Source organism: Sphaeramia orbicularis, chromosome 9, assembly GCF_902148855.1.
Source record: "Sphaeramia orbicularis chromosome 9, fSphaOr1.1, whole genome shotgun sequence".
Lineage (NCBI taxonomy): Eukaryota > Metazoa > Chordata > Actinopteri > Kurtiformes > Apogonidae > Sphaeramia > Sphaeramia orbicularis.
This window is the reverse complement of record NC_043965.1, coordinates 30,889,987-30,916,512: the sequence shown is the minus strand read 5'-3', so window position 1 is coordinate 30,916,512 and position 26,526 is coordinate 30,889,987. Positions and strand designations below refer to the sequence as shown.

General features: G+C 40.7%; 1 protein-coding gene across 1 annotated transcript; it reads right to left on the bottom strand.

Moving 5' to 3' along the window:
• Positions 1–115: 115 nt before the first annotated feature.
• On the bottom strand, positions 116–26,496 carry bin3 (bridging integrator 3). The gene is made up of 9 exons (XM_030142921.1): positions 26,374–26,496; positions 20,778–20,826; positions 19,901–19,941; positions 16,597–16,658; positions 14,874–15,010; positions 10,727–10,767; positions 5,040–5,181; positions 3,831–3,965; positions 116–1,537 (listed from the first exon to the last, which is right to left on the bottom strand). Exons 1-9 carry the CDS (start codon positions 26,379–26,381, stop codon positions 1,391–1,393), a joined length of 762 nt encoding a protein of 253 aa, XP_029998781.1. The 5' UTR covers positions 26,382–26,496; the 3' UTR covers positions 116–1,390.
• Between the last annotated feature and the right edge of the window lie 30 nt (positions 26,497–26,526).

The window sequence follows — 26,526 nt, the reverse complement described above, 5'->3', positions numbered from 1 at the left end:
TCTCACATGTTCCTGTCTGACAGTTATGTTGTGTGTACACCAACTAAACTCATTAAAGCAGCAGTAATAAACAGACATAACAGTACTTAGCTTGCGATGCATATTACACACATGGTTGCTGTTCTCATAAGTCATTTATTTCATTACTACACACTGACAATAGCTGTCGTGTAACATGGTATTAATAAATCTAAATTTAACCCACATAAATGTTAGAGTAAAAATCAACCCAAACTACAACTTTAAAAAACCTTCATTATTTAGAAAAACAACTTCATTAGTACAGTTATTCACATGAAACTGGAAAACTTGAGCACACAGACAATTCAAGAGAGCATCTGTTTCCAGAATTTCAAGATTAAAATGGTAAGAATAAATAGTCTTCTTGATATGACACATTGTATAGAAGCTCTTGAGGAGCGTACATTTAATCTTACCCTCTCACGTAGATCTTGTTTAGTGTTTATCCGAATGCAGTGGAATCTGACAAAGATGAAAACAAAGTAGAGCACTAACAGTATGATTTGGTCCAAAATCAAAATCCTACAGTGGAGAGGTACAAGACTTTGACAAATGGGCCAACAATGTGAGGTTTTAAGACAAAATCTTAACCAACAATAGAACAAAGGATGACAACGGGAATAAAAGGAGGAGGACTTGTGCCATGCTTGATACCATCCACTAGATGGAGCACCAGCCTTCATTTTGGACTGATTTCACTTCTGGCGAACCTATTCAGCATTGTTGCACAGGCACTATCTCACTTCACATGAGTTACTTTTCCTACTACATCCAAAGTCAGGACACTGTAGGCACATTTTGCACAGGTTATGTTACCAAGATCATTGTAAACCCTAAAACAAAAACCCCCAAACCACATGGCACAGAGCTTAGTGATAACCAGCAAAGGCCAAAATACAGAAATAACCTACAATGCATTACATAACATTCAACCGGTTGGAATTCTAAAAAATTATGTTTGACTGAAGAGAGGAGGTTAACAGAAACATTTTCTATTGTGGAAACAGATGCTTATAGACAGCTCTGAAACAAGAAGTGTAACCCTGTTAATTAGCTTTGAGGATAACCGTTTCAGTCTTTCGCGAAAAATTAAACACAAAGATGTATTGGCTTATAATGTTGCACTTGGCTGATGGCTTAGTTAATGTGGCATTTCATCTGCTCTTGAGCTGTGGAGAGTCTTTGTACAGAGAATGAAACATGGGAGTGTAGTGCAAGAAGAATGGGAGAGGGGGTCTGCAAGGAAACAAACTGATAATCACGTTAAGGCCACTGCTGTCCATTTGAACTGTGTGGAGGAGCCTGAAAAGAGTGCAATCCATTCAGAGAGGCATGAAAGGAGCCCTTCCCGATGCTCAGCTTTCCTCCCTCAGTCGTCAGCGACAATGGACAGAGCACGCAACTCACTGAGCTTGGCCTCAGTCTCCCTCTCCCTCTGCTCATCCGTCAACCCTGCCTGGTCGATCTGGTCTGTTAACTCACTGAAGATCTTGTACATTTCAGTGAAATACACCACCTGCAGAGCAAAGAGCAAACAGAATTAAACCTAGTTTGAAACAGCAGAAATCAGTCCTGTCTGTCCTCTCATGGATCTCGACGGGCTAAAGCAACACACCTGAAAAGAAGTACAGTCTGAGTTTATATCAGAACTCAGCGCCACTCACAAAATCTAACCTCACTTTTACTTACACAAGTCTGTAGCTGCTGGTCTCATACCTCCTCAACCCTCCTAATGAGAAGTGATTCATGAGGAGAAGAGGGAGCCCACAGATATCAAACAACTCCGACAAAGCCCCAAAACCCAGCACTTCGCTGGGTACTGACCCTGCTTTTCTCTCCCAATCTGAACAAGAGATAGAGAGTGTTCACTGAAAGCTTTCTTGACACTTCCCACCCCTGCTTCTTCCCCTTAGTTCATGAGTCAGGCTCCCTAGAGAGTTGCTTTGATGATTAATAGACTTTAATCACATTACAAGACTCTAGAAGAGTAGGCAGAGAATGAAAGTACTGGGAAATACAACCCCTTGAAACCCACACACATCTCAATATTTATTCATGCAGCCATGAATACAACACCATGCTCTTAAGGGGGCATCGCTGAGTGAGCTGCGACTAAATGTGTGTCTTATTGAAGGCCCAATGAGTAAGAATGACCATGATAATAGCACAGTCAACTTGGAAATTATACTAAATATAGTCTCATGTACAAATATTTTTTTCTTGTTGTGTCCTGAGAATTCACATTGTCAGCCAAACGGAAAAAAGTATAGTTTCTAAACAACCTTATAAGTCTTTTTAAGTGCTCAGCCTGAGAGACCTCTGTATGTTTATAACAATATTTGCCACCTAAACCACATGAGTGGGCAATAAGTATTGGGTTACTGCTGTTTGTGGGGGTAAAGCGGATATTTTTTTTTCCAAAAGTGGCTTGTTGAAAGAGCCATCGGAAATGTCCATATGACCAGTGATGATAATGTACACCAGATCAGTGTCTGAGTACCCGCCTTACCAAAGACACACTGCTATTACAATTAGTCGGGTCACCACGAGAAATAAACGTTGCCTCACACAACTGTGACCACCTACTCTACTAGGAGCCTGTGGGCAAAAAAATGCTTTAATTTACATGACTTTTGTCTGGCATTTTAACATATATTCCCAGTTGTTTAATATTTATAGAGAAGGACTCTATAAATATGACTTTTGTGACCTCTTAGTTTCCAAAAACAATGAATAATTTAAGACCCGTTCCTATCACCTAAGTCTTTAAATACTGCGTGACCACTGTTTCAAGAGACAAAAGAAATCAACTGGAGAAAAAGGGTAAGTGCTTTTTAAGATGCACACACAGCAGTGAATGCAAAATTCATTTTTTTTTTAAAACAACACAATGTCTCAATTCAGCAACATCTGTACAGGTGGACTGCCAGGTCATGCTGAGTGTCCCACAGACAGTCACTGGACAGGCCTCATGGTAGGAAAACTGAAGGCTCACAACAAAGGCAGCTTTTGTGTCTTTCTTGCTGCCGCTGGGAGCTGAGCAGCAACAGCCGCTGGGAGAGAAGAAGGGAGTGGAGGATGAAACTGAGCACATGCAGAGAGTCTGTGGATGAGGTCCACTGGTCCACTGGCCACCCACGTGTTGCTCTGTGTGTGTGTAAACATGTGTACACACTCATTCATGTGTGTGACTGCATGAATAAAGATAACGTGCACCAAAAAAGAAAAAAGCTCAAGTGCGATTAATAAGAGCTCTTGCAGGGAAACTGTAAAAAGAAGACTTAACCTCCAGAAGAACAGACCCACCCTGGGATTTTTGGAGTGATTGCACATGTTTTGTTTGCAATGTTTTGCCTGGTTTTTATTATTTATCAGCTTTAAGTACAAAGTACATCATAAAACACCATAATTGTCATTAAGTCTGGGATAATCTAGTTTACTAATTAGGAGTGTTCCAGTGACTGTCCCAAAGAGGAAATGACATGTCCAAGCAGGCCTGGGGTGGGGGGTGGGGGGGGGACATCATGGCGCTAAGTCAAAGATGCCCAGCTGTGTTAAGAGAAGCAGGAGCTTCAGGTTGGAGGAGCCAGACAGATGAGGCCTTCCTGAGCTAAACACAGTAGTGTGGGCCGTCACTGGGGTTTAATCACATTAGGACTGCGTGGAAGGAGACAGACTGCCAGGATTATACACTCCCTTCCATCAGACACTCTATCCACTGTTTAACCAACACAAAGAGGGCGTAACAGCACACTGTGGGGTGGGTGGGTGGGTGTGCGTGTGCTTCATTGTATCTGGGAATCACTAACCTGTGCCCGGATGAGTGCCTCAAAGCTGGGCTGGAAGTAGTCAATGCGGCTGTGGTAGAACTTGGGCATCTCATCCAACAGCTGCTTGTTCTTGGCCTCAAAATCCTCCCTGACCGGCCTGAGCTCCTCTCTGGCCTGGGGTGTGGAACGAGGAGAGCGGAAAACAGAAGAACAGGTTACCAGCGATCACGATCACCTCTAACTTAACAAGAATTTCTTTCAATCAGTTCGTGTTGTTATTGAGACAACACATTACAAGCCGTCTGCAAAAACAGATACCAGGTGTTGTATGTTATAAGAAAAACAAAAAGCTGTTAGTTTGTTTCAGTGTTAAAACATTTGAGCCATCATTACTGTCCTTTTTTTATTGTTCAGAAAGATATTTGCCTAATTCCCACGGAGAAGCAGTGCAAAAAAAAGGCTGTAATCACGACCACAGTGAGGAGGAGTGGGTAATGTGGGCAGACTTGGCTGTGAGTGGACTCCAGCACCACTGATCTGTGTGTGAATGTATTAGTGGGTAGCCTACTGTAGGCATGGAGTTATGGAATGCACAATGAATATGTGTGAGAATTTTTATTGAAGAGAAGGGAGGAGATGCTATATTGAATTGGCAACATATTGTTAATGTGTTGGATTATGGTATGGTCTCTCCGCCTTAGTATTCTTTACACATGTCAGTCAAAATGGCACACTAGTGTTTTGTCAGGATCATTTCTTTGAGTGCACAGGGACTCAAAGGGCAGCGATGTAGGGGCCTCTTCAAGGCTTTGTTCCCCTGACAGTGCTTTTCTCAATGTGTGTGGGTGGCTCACCATGTGAGGATGTGTTAGAGGCAACAGCATAGGCAACACTGCAGTGCTATCTGTGAATGTGAGCTCTTCTGTAGTGGCCTCATGGTGTGTATGTCTATGTGTGTGTCTACAATTCTCAATTACGTGCCTGTAGATGTGCAGCAGTGCCTTTTTGAAAAGGCACTACTTGAGAGCCTGGTTGCTTGCGTGGGTGAAGGAGCGCACATGTACAGTATGCATGTGCTCAACTATTTTTGTTCATATCCAGTCAGCATTTGTGTCTTTTTCCACCTATTGCACTCAATTCACAATACGCGCAACATGTAAGAGCAAACGAACTCTGCTCCTCTGCAGATAGAGGGAGAATTCAAGTGGTCCAACACGTGCATCAATGCAAGCTTTAAACCCACATTACCTGATGTAGTTTGACCATGACGGGCCCGGTTTTCTCTTTCTCTTCATATTTCTCCACTTTGGATTGCAACCGTTTGTAGTCCTGCAGCGTCTGTTCCCGCCGCTTCACTGCCATGTTGAGGCTGGGGAAGACACCGCTGTACCTGCAAAATAGTGCATCGTATAAGACATTTGACTATTCCAGCAGGACACTAAACACAGCACAAAAGAAATTAATCACAATGGCCAAATACATATCACAATAAAAAGGAAAAAAAAAATCTCTAACGGAATTTTCCAGGAGCAAGTAAAATGGAAATGTTTAAATAGCTTTTCTAGTTCTGTGAAATTTGCAGACAGCTTTGTGTATTGCATCCTATCTTAATAAAAGTCATTATGAATTAATAAAATCCCTCTCCAGAACATCTTATTGTAGAGGTACTCTCAAACCCCAGAGGACAGCTCTGCATTAAGCTTTTTCTAATCTATTATCTAATTACTGTAGTTCAAAATGGCACGATACAATTCATTTTGTGACAATTATCATATTCCAAATGAAAATATATTCTTGCAGCGAGAATCCTAGTCTTCAGCACTAAAAATAGGAAAACACTCATCTGTAACTTAGCAACAGGAGTCTGAGCTTCATCCTGGGACTTGTTGCACTGGTTTTGTGGCGGCTTTTAATGGGAAGCAGGAATATTGTATACACTAAATATTAAACCTTTTCAGAAATGTTTCATCAAGATGTAAATGTCTGTGTGACTCTGAACATCTAAACTACATATTAACTGGGTTTGAGCGAACATAATTAATACGTCTCATGTTGTAACGGCCAAATGTTCCTTTAAATTCTTACTAAATTAGATTAAAGACAAACAGTGTGATAAATGAGATGTCAGCATAAAGAGAAAATAAGACAACTACATGAGTGATTTTTAAAATCCCAGCAGTCATAAAAAACAGCAAATCAAACTAATAAAGGCTACATCATGAAACAGATTCTTGCCTTTCAAACATGAAAACAGAGCTGTGACAGTGTTTTAATAAACAGGCCACATGATTATTCTCACAGGTGTCTGCTACATGTGAGTCAGTAAAAAACAAATCGTAATCAAGAGTAAGATATAGCTTTTTTTGAATGACTCATTTAAAGCATTTCATCAACTGTGTAGGCACACTACTACACTAGTTACATGCTCCTCTGCCCATAGCATTATTAGCCACAGAAATGTGTGGGCTACATGATTTACGTTCCTCTCCATACCAACCCTTGCCCTGCTCGGCACAACAGATGAGGGATCCATCAAGAACCTGTGGATTGATTGTGAAATCCCAGATTATGACTGTGTCTGCACCCTACTAGAAGACGGCGGAGGTAGAAAGTGACGTGACCTGAGGCTCAGACTCAGACAAGTAGGAATTGTTTTCGACAGGAAGTTAAGCAAGGAGTGGTCTTGTAGCATTTGAGTGACATCACGGAGCCGAGCTCAGCCCAACCCCACGGCCCACGCTCTACCGCTATTTATAAAATACCACTTTGGCCCAGTTTATGGCAGGGGTGGATGCCGATCCTCAAGTCTACTATCTGCTCCAGTGTACACATACTTCAAGTGCCAAGGGATTATGTAACTGCCCTCTAGGCATGACTGCTCTCCAGAGTGATTCTATTGGCTAGTGACAAAGCAGCAGCAAACCGGCTTTCAGATGACACAAAAGCTGATCGCATTCTCACCGGTGCACCTGACACCACCGCGCGATATCCTCATGACACACTGATGGCCTGCTGTTTGTACTCTAAAGTGAGACAAGGCTGCCAGCAATGACTACGTTTCAGAGCTGAGACTGAAGGGCCGCTACTCTCCCGACGCTGAAAGAAGAGGGAGACTTACAAACAAAGCCAAGAGCCTGTTAACCCATTACAGTCAGTTTCCCGAAGTTACAATGACTCAGCTGTGTTAAAGGCTTCCACCTCAGAACAGTGGCCCATCTTGAAGGTGACTGTGACTGTACATACTTCGTAATGATAGTCTGGCCTAAAACTGTCTCGGCACTGGACAATTCCCTCGATGTCCGGCCTTGGTTGGTCAGTTAGTGGTCAGTTTTGTCTGGATGAAGCCTTTTGTTGGCTTAGGGCTGCACAGGGGCCACAAGGGCACACCACTGTCCCATGTGACAGGTCAGGGTGTGGTGAAAAGGCTGGATGGAAATAGTATCTGGACTGAGGAGTGTGTTTATGAGATGCTGCCAATCCACAGACAGGCCAGTCTGACCCAGCAGCCAAGCCCAAGTCTGGTCTAGACTCCCTCAGTCTTGTCGGCTGCCTGTCCCTCTGCACCATCACCATCACATAACTCATAGTGCAAAAAAGACTGAAAACCACTAAAAATATGGGAAAAGGAATTGTGTATTGTGCAAATTACCACCTCCAATGTGTCATGGTCTCAGATGAAGACTTAAAGAATGTCAGACAGGGCTGCACCATGTGACAAGTTTTGTTGAATAAGCGTGCTGCAAAATAACTACCACCCGCTGTATAAAGGGTTTAAGAGCAATGGGTCATGGGAACTTGTACGTGTGTGACGTACGTATTTGCAGAAACTCTTTGTCCCAACGGGAAAGTTTGATCTGCCACAACTTGTCTTGTGTTTTGTTGTTCAAAACTAAGACGCAACTTGGATACATGACAGACCAGATAAGAGGAAAAAAACAAGATTAAAAAAAAAGATGTACAGTCAAAAATGCCTACAGCAATTATGATTACAGTAATCAAGCACTTCTAGATCAATTCCTTTGCAAAGAGTGTTTAGTTTGTTTGTAGTAATTAAGTCATCTGTATAGTGTCCTTACTTTCATATACACACACACAAAACATGACAGAAAAATGAAAAATTTCCTCAATGAAAGATACGGTTTCCTTGAAATTTGCCACAAATAAGCCAACAAAATCCAGCAGCAAATCTTTGTGTTCTTCAGTCTTTTTGTGTAATCTTATTCAGCAACTATTATTCATTATTCAGTCATTAATGATGGGGACAGATCATGAATGAACATGGAGAAAGCATGGATTTTAAGATGCCTGTGTCATGTGGGCTGAGAATGCTGAGCCTGACTTACTGCCCCACTGATGGGCTTTTGGTGAAGGGAAAAAAAAAAATAGTGAGGACAATTTTAAAGTTTTCATAGCACGGTTTGAGAAATTTATAACATGAAACAATAAACTGTATGCTGCGGAGAAAACAATCAGGCTGATGCTCTTCATGTCACACTTTTGAACTTTTGCACACTTGAAAAACTGTCCAAATTACTTAACTTGGAAAATATCTGGACTTTCTTACAGTAACAACAATTATATCAACAGAACCAGTATGGCTCTGTTTATCATCACCAATAAAACTGAGTATTAGACTTGAAGACAGGTGACAAGTTGAAAGTTTTGCTGCAGTAATCATAATCGTCATCATAAAGTCATCACTAAAGTGAGGCTCAGGGCCTTAGACATCTGCAAGAAGATACAACATGTTTTACCAGTCTATGGAGACATATATGTTTTTCACTGGAGTTGACCGCTGGGGAAACAGGATGAAACACAAGGATGCAAGACAGCTGGACAAACTGGGGAAAAAGTTGGCTTAGGGATATGAAGATGGACTCACTGGGGACTGTGGTGGAGATGTACTTGTGGAGGCCGTCGTGGACTATTCAGGTTATCCTCTTCACCGTACTACCCAGAGAAACGGCTGCAATAGCTGGAGTCACCTCACTAAACTGTGCTCCAGGACTGAGCATTACAGAAGATCCTTCATCCCCATTACCATCACTATTAACGTACAAAAAGCTTTACAGATGACTTGCAGACAGAATAGTTGAACTGCTCTGACTTGACTTGCTATACATGTTTCTATGTTGCTACTATGATTATTCTATAGTGTATAACTGACTTGATTTATTTTTTGTTTTCTTTTGAGCTTAAGGACAAAATAATTCTGATTACTACAAATGTAATACAATACTTTCAAAAAAGAAAAAAAAAAAACAAAACATCACACACATCAGCCCCAGAGCATGGTCCGAACAGTCATCACCAGGCGATAAAACCTGCTCCACAACTCTTCCTCAGAGTAAGAGGGGTGAAGGTAGCTTGTCCAGTCATAACTCCAATCAGGGGCAAAGGTCTCAAAACAGGCTTGACTTCTGTCTCACCCCAAAGAGCAACGGAGCAGAGAGGGTTACGTTAGGAGGCCTAGATAACACAAATGCCTCAATGCCCACGCACTCCCCTCCCCTCACATAAATACAGTGATGTCATTCAGTGACCCCGCTGAGTGGATGAAATTCACGTCTGGGCCTGAGAGACAAACGAGAGCCAGGGGGAGCAGAGGGGGTGCTGCCTCTTTTACTTTGTTTACTGTACGTTTTAGCACACTAAGTATGAAGGCAGGATGCCAAGTACATACACACAAAACCCATTCAAGGTCTTCCATTAACATTAATGTTCTCCTTTTTAAATCTTCTCTAATTCTCTTTATGATGACACAAGATCACCAACAGAGTATTCTGAGACCAAGTAAACAATGAAAAATCTTCATTAGTGAAGGACTAATGGAATCTTAATGGATGCTGAAAGTATATTCGCTTTTGTGTCTTGGTTTTCTATAGACGACACTTTGATAAACTAATAGTGCTGTATTTTTCAGGAGAAAGTTAATAAGTGGTCACTTCAGCCTAGCTTCAAAAGTCTGTTACGAACTTCCTCTGCTCCATTTAAGTCATGTAAATGCCAAACTTTATGGTCTGGAATACCCCCCCATGTATGTTTGTGTCAGAGTGTGCACTGTCCTGAGACAGTTCTCCTCCTCAACCAATCCCCGGCTCTGGGCCCAGGAAGCTGGGCCCTTTGCCATATTCTGAGCCTGCCCACACGTCCGCCTGCCGCCCACCAGGAAGAGGAAATTAGAACCATTCCATCCTGTCATTGCTCCGACACAAGAGCACACAAGGAAGACAGGGCTTAACACACATGCACACTAAACCTGCCTCAGCCTATTCACGTCTTATAGAAGAATGTTCTAACATTGGATATTAAAATAAAAGTGACCCAACAGGATAATCAGATGAAAGTTCGATACAAACTTGTGATAGAAACACATGCACATGCTCCCTTACAAAGCACATGTTTAATCTCCAGGGAGGAGCCAGGAGGAGGAAGAAAACCTTAACAAGCGCTCCGGAAGACGGGTGGGACAATCCAACCACTCCCTTCAGTCCCTCTGCTTTGCATGTGCGTGGATGTGTGTGTGTGCATGGTTGAAAAAGTCAGGTTTAAGGAATGGAATTGCACTCAGATGGGGGCGAGTATTAGGAAAGAGAACCAAATAAACTTTCTTCCAGACACACTACAGCCACAGCTCCACCGCTCACTCCCTGGTTCATTTTTACAGTCTGTATTACTACACTGCAGGCCTTCCTGTTGTGTGAAGAGTCGGGTCAAATAAAACAATTTGTGGCACCGGAATTGTTCTGCCCTGAGAGCAACTCAGGAAGAGTAAGTCACAAAACACTCTTTACAATACTTTCCTGTGATTTTTTAATGCATCTGTTATTTACTGTATGATCCAATGTTTAAAAAACCCCAGCTCCACCACACAAGCAAAAACCTTGGAATATACAGCATAATCTCCAAAAAGTGATCTGAAAATAAACACTTACTTTTTTAGAGGGTCGATGACTGTCTTCTGGATCTGGTTGACCTGTAGTGAAATGAACAATTGTTAACACAACAACAAGAGCCTCTATATCAAGGGAAATGCTACCATAAGTTGTTTTTCATTGTCAGATTGAGTTACATCAAGATTGAAGTCAAACAAAATAGCTTCAACATCTCTCCCTCATTAGCAAAGTAATGCCGTGACACAAACATCAACAATTGTGTATATTTCAAACAGAGCACTCAAGAAAAAAAGGGGACGGGAGGGGAGAAAAAAGGGGGGGCTTGCAGAGAAACTTTCGTGACGTTGACTCTTTTATTATACACAAGCCCCGAGGAGAAAACCCTGAATATTCATTGAGCTTGCGATACAAAAGGATGGAACTGTCAAGGGACGGACATGAAAGCAAAACCCAACTGATTTCAAATCCTGTGAAGGGTGGGCTGCCTTACAAGATGAAAGTTCTTTACAAACAAACATTTTAACAATAACAGTTTATATTTTCCTTCATTCTCCTTCTGGTTGCCAGAACCGACAGGGGAAGGAAGGAGGGGGTAAGGGGGGGGGGGGGGGGGGGGGTGTTAAATGGAAGTAAACGAACATCTCATCTTGAGGCCTCCAGCCCGGGCTCCAAGTCTCTTCGACAGAAGTTAGAGCACAATTAATAAAGTTTCCAGCGTCATTTACATTGCAGATTCAAAATGACTGTTAGTACTAGATCTTCAAGCATGACAGAATACTACGTTAAACAGCCAAACAAGTATTGTGCAAAGCATCACTAAAAACAGCACAGGAGATTCTTAAGCTGCAAGATGTGAAATGACAGCTGCATGAGAACAGTGAGCAGCTCCACTAATCATATGTTCACTTGCTATTGGAAGGACAGTCAATCACACAAGAACGAGCAAACGAGATCGCATCTGTGCTTTGTGAAAAATGCCCTGACCATCTACAAGAACATACAGCAACACTCACTGCTTCACACAGGCAGACTTCCAAGTACAAAATGGTTGATTGTGGTTTGAGGGAAAACAGAGAACCAATAACAAATAAGTACATGGGAATTCACATTTTCTTTGTTTTACATATTCACACCACCACCACCACCACCACCACCCCTCCCCGACTCGAGCTGCGCTACTGCTTCTAAGGTGAGAGCATGCAGCGAGGAGGGAGAATAACAGCGGCAGATTTGCTTAAGCATGCTGGTGCCCTCTACCCTCTGCCCCTTCCCACAGTGAGGGGGGGAGGGGGGGCAGAGCTATTCCTTGGAGGCCCCGCAGAGCCTGAGGCCGGCGCTCAAGCAGCAGTCTCCATCAGTGAGTCACGGGGCAGAGGCCATCCCGGCACACAGGCCTCCCAAAAATACACACAGATCGCAGAGGAAATCAATATCCCTCCAAACGGAGCATCCTCTACTGCGCTGCCGCCATCTACACTGGGGCTCAGCTTCAGCAGCAGTGTGCCGGCGGGGCTGTGCGCCCTCCTCAGCCCCAGAAATAAACACACAGACCTGGGCCACTGCTGCCTTCATTATCGCTGCACGTTTTATCTGCTGGCTCTCTCACTTGCAGGCCCTGCGGCACAGCATCTTGTCTCAACGCGGAGAAGAGCAAAGGGTGGATGCTTTTGTGTCTGTTTTGTTGGAGCAATAGGGTTTGCTGCTGGTGCCGTCAGAATCAACAGTCAGCTTAAGGGAGAAGCTGGAGAAGAGTTCTACTGTGCTGTGCTGGATTCTAAACACTTAGCAAACCTGAGGTGATATTCCACATAGCGGGCTGAGCAAAAAGTGCTCAAAATCGCTATTTTGCCTTCAGCTCACTATTAGCCACTTTACAAAGGAGCCACACCACCCAGCCCATACCTGGAACTGAACACTATGTTAAGGCAAGAATTTTTATTTAGTAAGACTGAAAGAGAAGTGCAGAGAAAATCAGGTGTGACCTGGCTGTCAAAATCCACTCTAGATCAAAGTGTGTTAAAAAAGTACAACCACGTCAATACAGCTGGTGACTGTTGTCCTCCACTGAGTGAGAAGCAGCGCTGAGATCAAAGTGCCTGGCTGAATCACTGTCAAACACATCCAGTCACAGAGCCAAACAGGAAAACGGCACTTTGTGGAGCCAGAATACAGCTCTACTACTATGCACTACAGTTGCAACTTGTGCTTTCTGCTACTAGAGACTGTTTACAATGTGAAAAATCACATCACATGAAAATGAGAGATAACCAAGATGCTGAGGCTACTGTACTGACGGGCGCTGTGCAGGATCCAGTGAAACAAAATTGATATTCTATAAAATCTAAAGAATGTGAAAGTTACTCTCTCCTGAAAACCGTCAAACTGGCAGGAGCACTCTCCTGGGCACTCAACCAAGCCAAGTCCTGGAACATACGCACCCCGGGTCACAAACCCACACGCTCAGTCCAACCCACATTCTACTCTGTCTAGTCACTCAAAATGGCTCCTGTAAAATTTGATGAGCTGTGAGCAGAGCCTGTCTGAAAGACTGGTATGTTAATGCTGAAGAAGAAGAAAGCAAGGAAACAAAAGTGACTGCTATAGCTGCATATACGCCACCCTACACATTCTGCCTAATTCAATGCAGGAACTTAAATTTTCTGTGTGACATTTAAATAAATAGAAATGGAAATTACTGAACCTTTTTTAAAGCAAAAAGACAAATTCTGCATTATATTTAGACTGAGATTTACTCAACATGCATTAACAGCATTTCATTTTGATAATGATGCAGACGGTTGTTGTTTTTTTTTGCTACATCTACTGGTTTGATTTTTGTATTAGTATACTGAAATATATCTAATTCATATGGTCTAACTGAAAATATTAATCTGATCTTCTCATGCTCAAATCCACAAGGTGTGCTGCTACTCCTGAGTTACTGCACAACACTTTTTCACCATAGAACCAAAATAATTTTTTTTTTTTTTCACAAAAGAATCCATTTCTTTCAACCTTGTTAGTTCATTGTTGAGGAAAAGGTTATGAAATCATTCTGGTTCACAACAAAATGTGAAGGAAAGGGGAATATTTTTAAGGCAGTAAATGTGAAAAGCCCAGAACACATAACAGCAGGGCAATGAGTCAAGAAAACACAGATGGAAGAGAGTCAGTCGGTATATGCCTTAGTGTGATCTCCTGTGTTCTCCTGTATTTTTTCCCTCTTTAAAAGTCTACCCTTCACAGTGAAGCGCCTTAAGGATCTACACATGCGGTGCCACTATGATTCACATTATAAATACCTGTGGCGATGATTCTAATCAAAAACTGAAGTGCACCCAGCAAATAATCTGAGGAGGCCTGACAGCCAAACAAGAGATTTTTATAAAGTACAGCTATGGAAGAGCAGGCGAGAGCACAATGCATTTGCTTAGAGTTATGAAAAGAAATGTCTGCATATCGACATTTTCCCTCAAGGACAAAACATACAAGAGTGAAGAGTACAAGCATTAAGACAAATGTGCTCCAAATCAACAAATATCAAAACCTAAAGAACAACAATGTGTGACAAGCACAGTAATGTCGGGAAAAGGAAGTAGCCACACACTAGTGGACTATTCTATCTAGCAATGCAATCCTGGAGGAAGTTCACAGTTAACACAGACTTTCTGCAGCCACCTTTTAGGACTAAAGGGGGTGAAAATGTGATGTTGAATTGATGCCAAATTTTTTTTGCTTTAATAATATCAACAGTACAATACATGGTTTTGCTACATGAGCTGTGAAATGCTGTTGTGGGGCATATTTTCCAGCGAGAAAAGGCCTTTCCATTGTATGAGTTATTTTGGACACCAGTGAGTCACAAATGCATCAATTTTCACAGCTGATAACCAGTAGCCTGAGCTTATAGAGGATGATGCCACAGATGCTTTTTAAAAACAGCAGAAGGAAAAACATACGGATAGTTTTAACTCCATGGGCAACACAATATTGACAAATACAAAAACACGCATTCTCAACAAAAACTTGTCTAGTTTCCTACTTTGTATGTCTGAAGAAGACATTTCCCCCGATACCAATCTAACAGTGTAGAACTAAGAAAACAAAGCAGAGAAAGCCAGGAAAAAAGTAGAACAGTAATGCAATAATTTGAATTATGTGAAAGACTGCACAAAGGAGTCTTAACCTTCTCCTGGTTGAAGGCATCCATTCTTCTCATAGCTGTATCTAAAGCAGTCATGGACTCCAGAAATGCCTGGTCCTGCTCACACAGAGGGTTACTGAGCAGGTCTGCAGAGATCTTCACTGCTGCTTTGGACATGGCTGAAAAATAAACACAGATGTCACTGTTAAAACATCACTGAATATATGTGCATATGATGATAATGACAACGTAAAGTGTTCAATTACTTGTCAATCTGGCATTGGCTTTCATTTCTTCTTGATTCATGGGGTGGGTTGTTGTAGACTATACTAAGGCTTTGAACCTTATATTTGTGTGTGTGGGTGTCTATGTGTGATAGGGTCTTTAAAACAGAGCTTCTGGGAGAGAATTAAAGAGCACAAGTAGAACAGCACAGTGCTGCCCCCATTATAAAAATTGTGAGGGGTGGCAGGGCTGCCTGTCTTGATGAATATTCACCACAGCACCAAGAATCTTAGCAATGTTTCTACACTGACACTACCAATTACTGTTAATCTGCACTTATGCCACGTTGTTTAGACACAGAGCACATATCAGATTATGGCTTCACTGTCACAATAAATGAGCAGCACGGAGGAGACGCAAGCTGACAGGAAAGGCTGTGGTGACAATGGCCTTCATCGTGATCTGGAACAGTCACTGGTCGTTTTTCACATCGCCTTGGGATTCTTTCAAGACCAATTTTCAACCAATCAATTATGGCAGTCTGTCGTTTCTACATCTGTCTCCATTTGATTTGACCTTCTTTGAAAGGCCCGAAACAGAAGTGTTTTTATAGGGTCATAAAAATCAAAAGGTGGCCAGAGGGCAGTAATTTTATTATCTGTATTGGTAAGGTGCAAATTATTGATGTTCACAGCAGTTATAACTACTTGAGGCTGACAACAAGAGGAACAATTTCTGAGTGTGAAAAGCTCAGTTAGCTGTACCACTGCTTTCTGTCGCTCAGCCTAATTGATGCTGTGATCTGGAGCAGCCGTTAAAAGATATTATCGTCCCTCCTCAGCAGCTAATTGTCAGTGAGTTCAATAGAGCTTTAAGTATCAGCACCCTTGGCTTGGTAAATGCTGGCTGGTACAGAAAGCAGCTTTGGTACAGCAGTGCTGACATGCAGAGTGGGTCCAGTTCTTTGTTTGGTAGCATTTGGTGGAGACGGGACCTGCGCAACAGATGGAATCCATTAACGATAATGAGGGCCTGACAGCTATGACACTTTGATGATGCACACATCCATATTCCAGAGCACAAAGGAGAGGAAATGAAGAAGCCTCTCAATCCTCCATCCATCCCTGCTCCACCACCCCCACACCTGACTACTTACCACAGGCCATGTCTACTGCCACTTCCCAAATACACAACTCCAAAACCATTGACCAAGCAAATAAAAAGTCGAGTAAACATGGTTTCTGTGGCCGAAAAATGAATAAAGACGGTACGCAAACAAATCCCTTACTAAACACTGATACATTCATGAATCCAAAATATACACATGCTATTGTGGCCTTTAAAGAGGATTAAAGCAGGGGCCTGCATTCTGTTGCCTCATTTGTGTAGAGATGTAGAGCACCACCAAACAATCTGAGGCAAACCAAGAGTCTTTCTAGTCCTGAAAAACCTGCCAAGCAACATCAAGTACGCTGGTGAACAACTGAGTGAGATCAATGGTATAACCAACGGTAACATACAGACTGTTGGCAGAACACACCTAAATCAGCCTCGGTGCTTTTCTTCATGTCCTTGTGAAGTTTTTTCGTCTGATCCTCCAACCTGTAGGACAAAAAAAAAAAAAAAAAGAATGATCATCAGCCAGCGTCTGGTCTAGTAATATAATAAAGCAAAAACAATAGGCTGAACATGTGTAACGATGTGATCTGTTACAACGGGAGAGTAAGAGTGAGACAAAAAACATGAACAGTTATATCACAAAATAATAACGCTAATAATAATCAATATCTAACTCATTATTCAAGACGGGCAGACATAGACAAAAGAACAGCCAAACCAAAAACCTAGAGAAAGAAATTAGTACATTAAAATATACTTCAAGAGGGAATTACACATTTCACTGATTCCACATAAAATGTTATTACAACATCCGTAAGCTAATTAACAATACAGGGAATACTTCTTGCTACTGTCACTACATTTGCACTCAAAAGCATTAATGTCTTCAATCATTGCACTGCACATATCCCATTGATGGGTGTTAAAAAAAATGGCAATTACCAGACTGGAGGCTGAAAACACATGCCATTCATTATATCAATTAAGGCAAACGAGGGGTTTAGAATCTCCCCTGAGACCGCTGTCACATCACCTCTACTGATTTGATAGAAAAAAAAAAAAAAAAAAAAACAGGAGGGAAGGAGTGAGGTTTCATTTCCATCTTCTCTTTAAGGTATTATAAAAACAACAAAGACAACTGCAATACCAAAGCACTGTTTTAGAAGCAACACAAAAACTAAAAAATGTGAGTTGTGTTCCTTTTAACATCAATAGAGGGTTCTGAGAGTTTTTACAGTCTGTAGAAAATTATTTTCTATCATAACTTGTCCATTACATGCTTTTGTTTCGCTTGTCGTTTTTTAGGGTTTTACACTGAATCGCCACAGTCCAGATGGAGGTTGTTCCAAAAATGTCATTTGCAATAAATGATGTAACTCCATCCTTTATTGTTCACACCAGAGGAAAAAAACATTCTGTCAGAACAATCTCCACAGTAACTTCTTGTGTCCTTTTCACCATTTAGATGTAACTGGGTCTTATAAGCCATCTTTCCTGCAAAAAAATAATTAAACAAGCACATGCTACTGACATAAAACAATATTTAGCAAAATTCAGAAAAAGCCATTTTCTGTAAAGGTTTGGTACACAATAGTTTGGGCCGTCGTGTCCTCAGACAATCACATGTCAAGAGCCTTGTAAAGTCGACTGAACCCACAACATTTTCCATGAAGCTATTATGATATTTTTATGAGTCATACCTGCAAATTGCCTCTGACAGATGTTAAACACATCTGGAAGTACTGATAGGTAGTCAGTTTTACAATAAAGGATTTCAGACTGCAGCAAATACAAGTGTTTTACATTCACAAACTGAAACCTGTCTGGTAAATTACTGACACACATGCACTCTAAGGTAATTAAAGGACGCAAATAACAGTAAAATTCTGCCAGTCATGGAGACAGGGTTGCAACATAGTGGGTGAAAGCATCTCAATATGTAAACAAACCAGGAGACCAAGGCTTATAAACTCAAGTGTGTTCCTGAGTTGCCTGTCTGTGCATGTGAAAAACATGTGCCAGATAGTGCCTCCTACTTTAAAATGTGTTGCACAATCCTGTTGCATCCTCCCTACTCTGGCAGTCAGGTGAACCAAGAGCCTCCTTCGGAAAGGTGCTAACAGAGCAGTCGTATGGAACAGCTGCTGCGCTTTGCTCCAATGCAGCTGCAATCCTCTAGACACTATTGCATTTCATATGACTTTCATGTATAAACCATATGTATGTATGTCACTGGATTACAAGCAGTCACCCAAGTACATTTGACTATTTACACCAGAGTTTTCCTTATAGTACAAATTCAAATACATGCTAATTATTACAGTTTAAGTTTTCATTCACATTTAACCTAGCCACTATAATATAAATAAAATGACAAAAGTCACAGCCTTTTCAGAACATGAACTCTGCTTTTTGTGGTATGGCAGTTATGCTTATTTGTATGAGGTATTTATTGTTCCTATTACAATAAACCCAGCTGTGTTATGTTTATTTTCTGTGGTGGATGACCTCGGACCAAAGTCAACAGTAGCATTACTAATTTACTCACATTTCTTAGTTGTATGGTGGCAATCTCCATTTTCTGAATCAAACAGCTTTTTAGTAGCAAAGCTCTTGTGTGGGTTTTATTGCTATTTATGTAATCAATTTAACTGCATCTGAAATTCAATGCACTTTTTTTGTGGTGAATCTATATTAATTTGGTCCTTTTTTTAATTTAAAAAGCCAAAAAGACGCAAGCAATCATGATTAATAATTGAATTTATCATTAGAAATGTACAGAATTTATTAATTTATTTTTTAATCAACACGTATAATATCACTAAAAAAGTTTTCATTGAATGGACAGATTGTAAAACTATTAATTTTGATGTAGGCCTGTGACTTGTATTTGGGTAACAGATGCTCCCAGATGCGCTGATATGGATCTCCAGGGTGTGGAATCTAAATGTCTGTACATGTCTGCTGCTGTGACTCATCTATAAGGTCTATTGGCACCACACCTGTTTGATAAAGGGCCCTCCTACTCAAAAAGACCTGAGAGTAAAATGGTGCTCCCACTCAAACTGCAAAGCGCTCAGGGAGTTCCTTTAACCCGAGCCACACAGTGAAAGGAGGCATGGATACACTCGTCTTTCTGGGATTAGGTCTCATAGGTTCACCAGTTCAGTTTGGTGAAGGCTAGTTGAAAAGTAACTATTAACACTTCATAATAGGCCTACACTGGTTTTATTTTAATTACTGAGGGATTTTCTTATTTTAAGAAGCTAAAAATGAAAACATTGTATGAAAGGAAAGCATTTCACAGGTTTACAAAAAACCCTACATTTAACAATAATTGATTCAATTAAATTAATTTATACTTTTAAACTCAGTTTCAGAGTTTGATGTGAATTGAAATGATGTGAACAGTGAGTTCATAGTTCTTTTCCTATTTTGACTGTTATGCATCTGGGACCGTGGTACATTTCACAATAAAAATACAAATTCTCATACTAATACTTTATGGGAGATCTGTAACTGTTTTATGCTCTTTAAGCTGGACATCTTACATGCATACTGCTATGACTATTAAACAAATTTATTTTACCATTCAAGTGTGTTCTAATAATATTTTTATTCCTAATGCGATAACAGATACGAAAAAATAAAAATAATTTTTAAAAAATCATCATAGAGCACAGTTACAGCAATGATTGACCTGAATATTTAAAATGCAAACGTACTTTTGGAGTTTGTCATATTCTCGCTCGAAGTCTCTTTCAACCTAAAAAAAAATAAAAAAATAAATTAAAATCTGCAATTTGATTATTAAATGCAAATCCACTGTCAATCATACTGCACACACATACAACCTTTCACATACTTTAGAGATGAATCATACTTGTATTTCCACTTAAGCTAATGTTCAGACTGATTTAAGGGTTTACGATTTAATGCATACACCAAAGACAAGTGCTGGCTCTAGAAGTACAGCACATAACATGCTCTACTCTTTACTATGACCTTAGTTATTCCACAGGAAAAGGGTAACTTTGGAAACACAAGCGCGGGTTACTAAAATTAAAACGCAGGTAAAGTACTTTGTAACATTAAGCTCCCAAGCCTCAAACTGTCTAATACCAAGTCTCTGGAACATGCCAAATGGGTTACATGGGCAGCATGACTTCCTGTCTTGCGGTTCTGTGGGCCCCTGGATTTAAACATAGTGGCCAAAACAACGAGGGAGGCAGTTGACACTTTGTCACCAGTGGATCATCTAACTGGGCTGCCTCTAACCCACTCCCTGGTTTTTGCCTTGGATGGCACAGGAAGCTGGAAACCCAGTCTGACAGTGACTGCTGGGGCACAGAACCATTACTGTGGAAGTGGTTTTCTCCAGCAAGGAGAACACCCACTCACTGTCAATTCAAGGTAACCACCTCTGCCCCCTTGTATGGCCCAGACAAATTGGTGACCATCAGGTTCTGTGGCTGTGGAAGCCTGATGACATTACAGACTACTATTCCACATTTATATGCCCTTAGAGATTAATTTGCTACAGCTAAATCCTCAGACACCGATGACATTTCTACAATAAATAATTTTGTTTTAAAAAATTACCGTTTTAGAGACAATCTGCTTCTTTGGTTGCCCAATCTTGAACGGAATCCTGAAATCACAAAAGAAAGAAAAACACATGACAAAAAGCAAATGGCACATAATGGCTTATTAAATAGGTGAAATGCTGGTTTCATGAAGAGTGACCAGAGGTTGGCACAGGTCTAATAGTGTACAAGTGCTTCTTTCAGACCCCTGACACAGACAGTCTGAAGCCGTTGATCCTTGTGGCTAGAGTGTGCAGTCCAAGCCATGTATATTAACTTCATATCATCACAGAACACATCTGGCTCCCATTGCAGGCGGATATCACTAAACAGAAGTGGTTGTCCCTTCTTCTCTGTGTGGCTTTTCTGCACGACCCTGGCTGGCAATCAAAAACAGATGGGCTGGTACAATGTATATCAGAATGCTTATTACAGGAGGCCAGGCAGGTTTTTAATATTACATCCAAACTGGTACAATCTAAAAAGCAACTGGTGTTCAAAACCAGACAAACAACTTGAGACCACAGCTACAGAAAAGCACAGCAGGAGGTCTGCGGTACCTGTAGTACATGCCCCTAATTTTCAGAATGAAATGCAAACTTTTCTATACTGTTCAAAGACAGAAAAGAAATACAATTCCCAACTACAGTTTTTGCAAAAGCAAAGAAACACTTCTTGTTAGTTAAAACACAATCTTTTATCCCCATTTCAAAACCTTCCTGTGCCTTAAAAAGTTGCTGCCGAGCCTCAGTGTGCTTTGGGAATCAACGAGACAGAAAACACTGCCTTGCAAATGCACATGGCTGCAGGTTGTCATTGATGTCACACTAATAGCCTGAAATCTAAGCTATATGATGGACAGTTGGCGCTGACAGGCAGGGTGAGGCAGCAGGTGCGTCAAAAGAAAGGTGTGTAGACTAATGAGATGGAAAAGAGAGGGTGTGATGTGGGGCCTCATCGTACAAACCAGGGAATGCAACTGATATGTGGGGAAGATCCTTTTGATGACAGCTCAATTGAAAACTCAACATGGTCAAATAAGAGAGGATTAATATGGTAAGGGGGAAAAAAGGAAAAAAATAGTGACTCCTGTACCTACTTTGTCTTTGCTTTTGCTGGCTCGCTGCGCTTACATCAGGCGCCAATTATTCTGACATGGTTTCCTTTAAAAATTCAATTAACATTTGATTCATTTCTATCTTGATTGATCAATGCTGCCTAAAAACATCTAGTTTATTTTGGCCCGATAAAAGAGTTTCACCCATTGTGTCATCAATTGCGTGAGCCAACATGGAAAATACCCACAGAAATTATGCAGCGCCAACGTGTGTGACTCACCTTTCTCTGATTACCTGAGTGCGTAGATTAACGTCACATTAGGTAAGCAAACACATGATTTAATAGGATTCGCTACAACTGAGAGGATTTCCTTTTTTTTAAAAACTACATTGATAATAAATAACATCATAGCTCTTCGTTTCCAAGGAGCCAAGTGTCAACAAAATCAGTACAGATGGACAAAGACATGTCTGCCTCTTACATCATTTCAGTCCAATACAACACGTACCAACCAATCACCATTAAAAATTTCTGGTGTTAACTATATAACCCATTAACTCTTTCCATCAGCATTGTTGAGTGTCTGCTTGGGGTGAAAAGACATGTACCCCTTTTATAGTGTCTCTATTCAGGCAAAAAGCTTATAACAGTGCGACAATACAGTGAATTTAGTTGTATATTAACACATTATACAGTATGTGACATGCCATTGATACCATGCAGCACAGATCATTCCATTTGGATAATGCACAAAAGCATTTGACAATATAATATGATTTGTGTTAGATGGGTGTGTCAGGGTGAAACTCGTGACATCTGAAAACCTGACTGAGTATGAAAATTGCATTGTCTCAAACTGCCATCTATTAATCATGAAACACAGAGTATATTTAAAGGTCTTAACGTTTGCCAATTTTGCTACATTTGGAACACAATACAGGTTTTGTTTCGTGATGGCATCTAGAGAGCCCAAGTTGAAGTACGGTACATTATTTTTCCTGAAATGCAGCTACAGATATAGTTAAAAATAATCAGTCCTTCATGGTACAGATTCAGAATATAGTCTCTTCTACAGAGAGCCAAAGGAAAAAATGGTCGTCCTTTCAACTGTTCATGAGAACTGGCAAACGCACAGAGTGAAGTGTGCTTTTGGGAGGGAGAGGGAAAATGCAGCAGGCAAACAGAGGAAGAGAATGAGAAACGAGGGAGGCTGGTAGTCACTGTGAGAATCATTTCTAACGTTTCTTCACACAGTAATATTTCTGTAGGCGCTGTCACATTTAGCAACACTGGTAAGTCAGGCCCTGTGAACCCGGAACTAGTGTCTGGCATGGCAGAGACCCAGCCACAAGCCAGCTGAAGACAGAAAACTTATGTGTTATACCAGCTGAAGACCAAATTTTTATGAAAACAAATCTAAACCTTATGATAGCAGGCGTGGGTTGTTCAGCTGAATACTAGCTTTTGTGCCAAATCTTTTGGATAATTTGATGAACATAACATTATCTACTGTCATTATAGACTTAAAGTACATGCTATAGTACTTATACAGTACTTTAATATTAGCGTATTAAATAAACAGAAGAAACAGCTTAATAAGGCAGCCAGTCACCTCACATTCACAGCAACTTGTGCAGTTGGTTAGACTCAATTACTGCTGCTTTTCAGGACCAGATACATAAAGAAATGAACAAAACAAAACAAAAAATGCTGTGACACATTCACTTGGTCAGCTTGCATTTACAGAGCTATCTGATCTTTGCTTTAATAGGCTACACGTCACCACCATCCAGTAAGCACGTAGGCATGAACAAAGACATAACAGTCTCCTCTATCTGGGACACATTATGCACCAACTGGAAGAACCAATGGCTTTTCACTAAAACTCCAAATGTGTATGCCATTAGAGCGATAGTGCATCATTCGACCTTGGATATTCACCATGGAGCACAGAAGGCTGGTTGAAAATGTTGGGAAGTGGAATTGTTCTGATTGTGACCCCAAAGTCAAACCTCTCGCGTCATACAAGCAAGTGTGCAGACTCTAGTGGAATGCATCAGTCAGCAGAGCCCATAAAGGACTCTTTTCACTGGTGCTGCACCCCATTCTTGACCTTGTGTTTGGCAGTGCGTGCTGGTAGAAGCGTCACTTGCCAGCTATTGACGGTGACTGAATCAAGCGACACTGTCTTGCTTGCTTTACTGCCCTCCCTGAAAGTGACGCTAAGAATGCATAACGTATTATAAAGGGAGTTAACATACACGTATACGTCTTTGCTGACAGAAACAGTTTGTTATGATATGCATTCATTTTTCTACATTTCCTCCTGAACTGAATTCAGGAATTGTGAGAAACAAGCCTTTAATTTATTCAGACTCGAAAACTCTTAAACAGCTGTATGCATTTCAACTCTATGACCATCCCATTTTCTGAAAAAATAAATAACAGTCTCTGGTGAACCCTGAGAGATGGTGAAATTCAAAACATGCTTTCAAAAGAACAAGACAGAATTCAACAGTCTTGGATGCTTCCTTGCAAATGCTGGCTTTGAAAAAAAAAAAAAAAAAAATGCAGAGAAACAAGCAAGCTGCATCGCTTGCAAAGCCCTGAAGCCTAACATTTTGATACAGATACACCAGTGGGCTAAATGCATTTTAATGTCCATTACTTAACATATAGTTTTGTCAATAAGCAGGAAGTTCTAAGCACCCAAAGCTAAAATCCTCCCATACCAAAGCCACCTTTTGGTGCCACACACTGTGATCTATGGAAGACAATTTAACACGCCAGCCCACAAGTGACACATACGATTCATGGTGCAATGGTTGCTCACTGAAAAATCTTGCAGAAAATAGTATGCAGCAGTTTCAATCTTGCCAGTTAAAGTTACAAACCTGTTGCCAAAATTATATACCAAAGTCTGAAATGGAAGAAAGTATATTCAACTGAATCTCTCTTAAATGTATCAAATGGACATTTTAACAATTTAACAATAAGTAGATATTAAGGACAACAAGGAAACCATACCTGACAAATAAACACCAATATGTAAAGATTTTTGGTCACTTTTCTGTATTTTCTAAGGGAACTCATCTTGGTTAGCTAAGTGTCTTTAACTACCATTGATTAATTAATGAGTAGGGATGTACTGATGTCAGATGAACATTGTGCCTCACTGACTGACATCAGTCTAACAGCAAAACTTGAAAAAAGATGACAATCATCAATGACACTGGCTGATATTTATCTGCTGTGTTTTACTAAAGGTTGTTTCATAAATCTGAATGATTGAATCTGGGCAAATTTACAGGTAATGTGATGAAAGTCTGAAAGTCTTTATAACAGCACAGTCATTCATTTATACGAAGTATTTCTTTGCTGCTCTGGTACAAAAGGGTGAATAAATAACAACGCAAACAAAATACACTGTTATTGGAATCAGAGAAGTTCTTCATTTAGTGTTGTAACACTGTTATCTCATAAGTTCTTTGGTTTCTCATTTAAATCAAATCTATAAAGTGTCTACATGTCAGGATAACTTTTCACAATGCAAGTCAGTCTGGTTTGCTGCGGAGTCTCTTGCAGATTCAGTTGCCCAAAGTAGACTAAAGAAACAACCTGTTCAAAAAGACAGTTTGGATGGATCTTTCATACAGTATGATCCTTATCATACAGTAATAATGGATCTCTGGTACACATCAGGTTCATAATCCACAGACCTAAGATCTGTGCAAGCAATAGCATAAAGATTCATTATGACCCAGTCTATTGACGGGGTTTGCTGTGAGTCATCTATGACACAACTTCTGTTGTACTGTTTCCAGTGCTTAAACTATAGCTAACACTTAGCATGATTCCCGGACTTTCAGGTAAGTATTTCCATTCCATTCATTCCCAAACAAGACAAAATTCTCTTATCACCAAACAAAACACAATGTTTCCAGTATTTCAGCTGATCTTTTCGATATGCTAACATGCTACTCACCATAAACACAGGATCAGACCATTTAAAAAGCTCCCCTGTTGACCCTCATGATGACCCAGCTAACTTCACACTGATCTTACAAACAGACTTTTTTAATCGTCTATGCTTTACAAACACTCCAAGCTTTCTTTAAAGCAGTCATAACCTTATACAAATACTTAATTTTGCCTTTGTAAGTGTTTTTTTTCTGTTTAGCAACTAAATCAAGTAGCATTACCTCCTAGTCGCATTAGCACAAACATCGTAACGATCCCTGTACAGTACCACGACTTTCTCATATTCAACAACTGTTTAACGAGTCAAAATGTTTCCTTTATACGAACCAATCTCACATTACATGTGCGCAGGAAACTGAATGTGCGCTTGGAAAGTTTTATTCGTGACACGTTAACAAGCTAGCGCCAAGTCCAGCTCATATTTAGCAGTTAGCGTTAGCGTGAATGCTGTCTGGGTAGCGTTTCCAGGAAATAGCCGAAGCCATCTGTCTAAGAACATTAACAATGTTTATCATTTCAGTTGATACTTCCAATCTAACACTGTGACTTTACGACGCAGTAAGAATACATACCAGCTCATTTTGAATGGAGCTTTATCGGGCTTTCATTTAGTAGTTTTATTTTCTTCAGAGGACCTCATTCCCTTCTAGTCAATAGTCCACCCTTAAACAGGAAGTCCGGAGCTTAGTCGCTACTGTTTCCTCTAAGGAAGTTCTATGACAGGT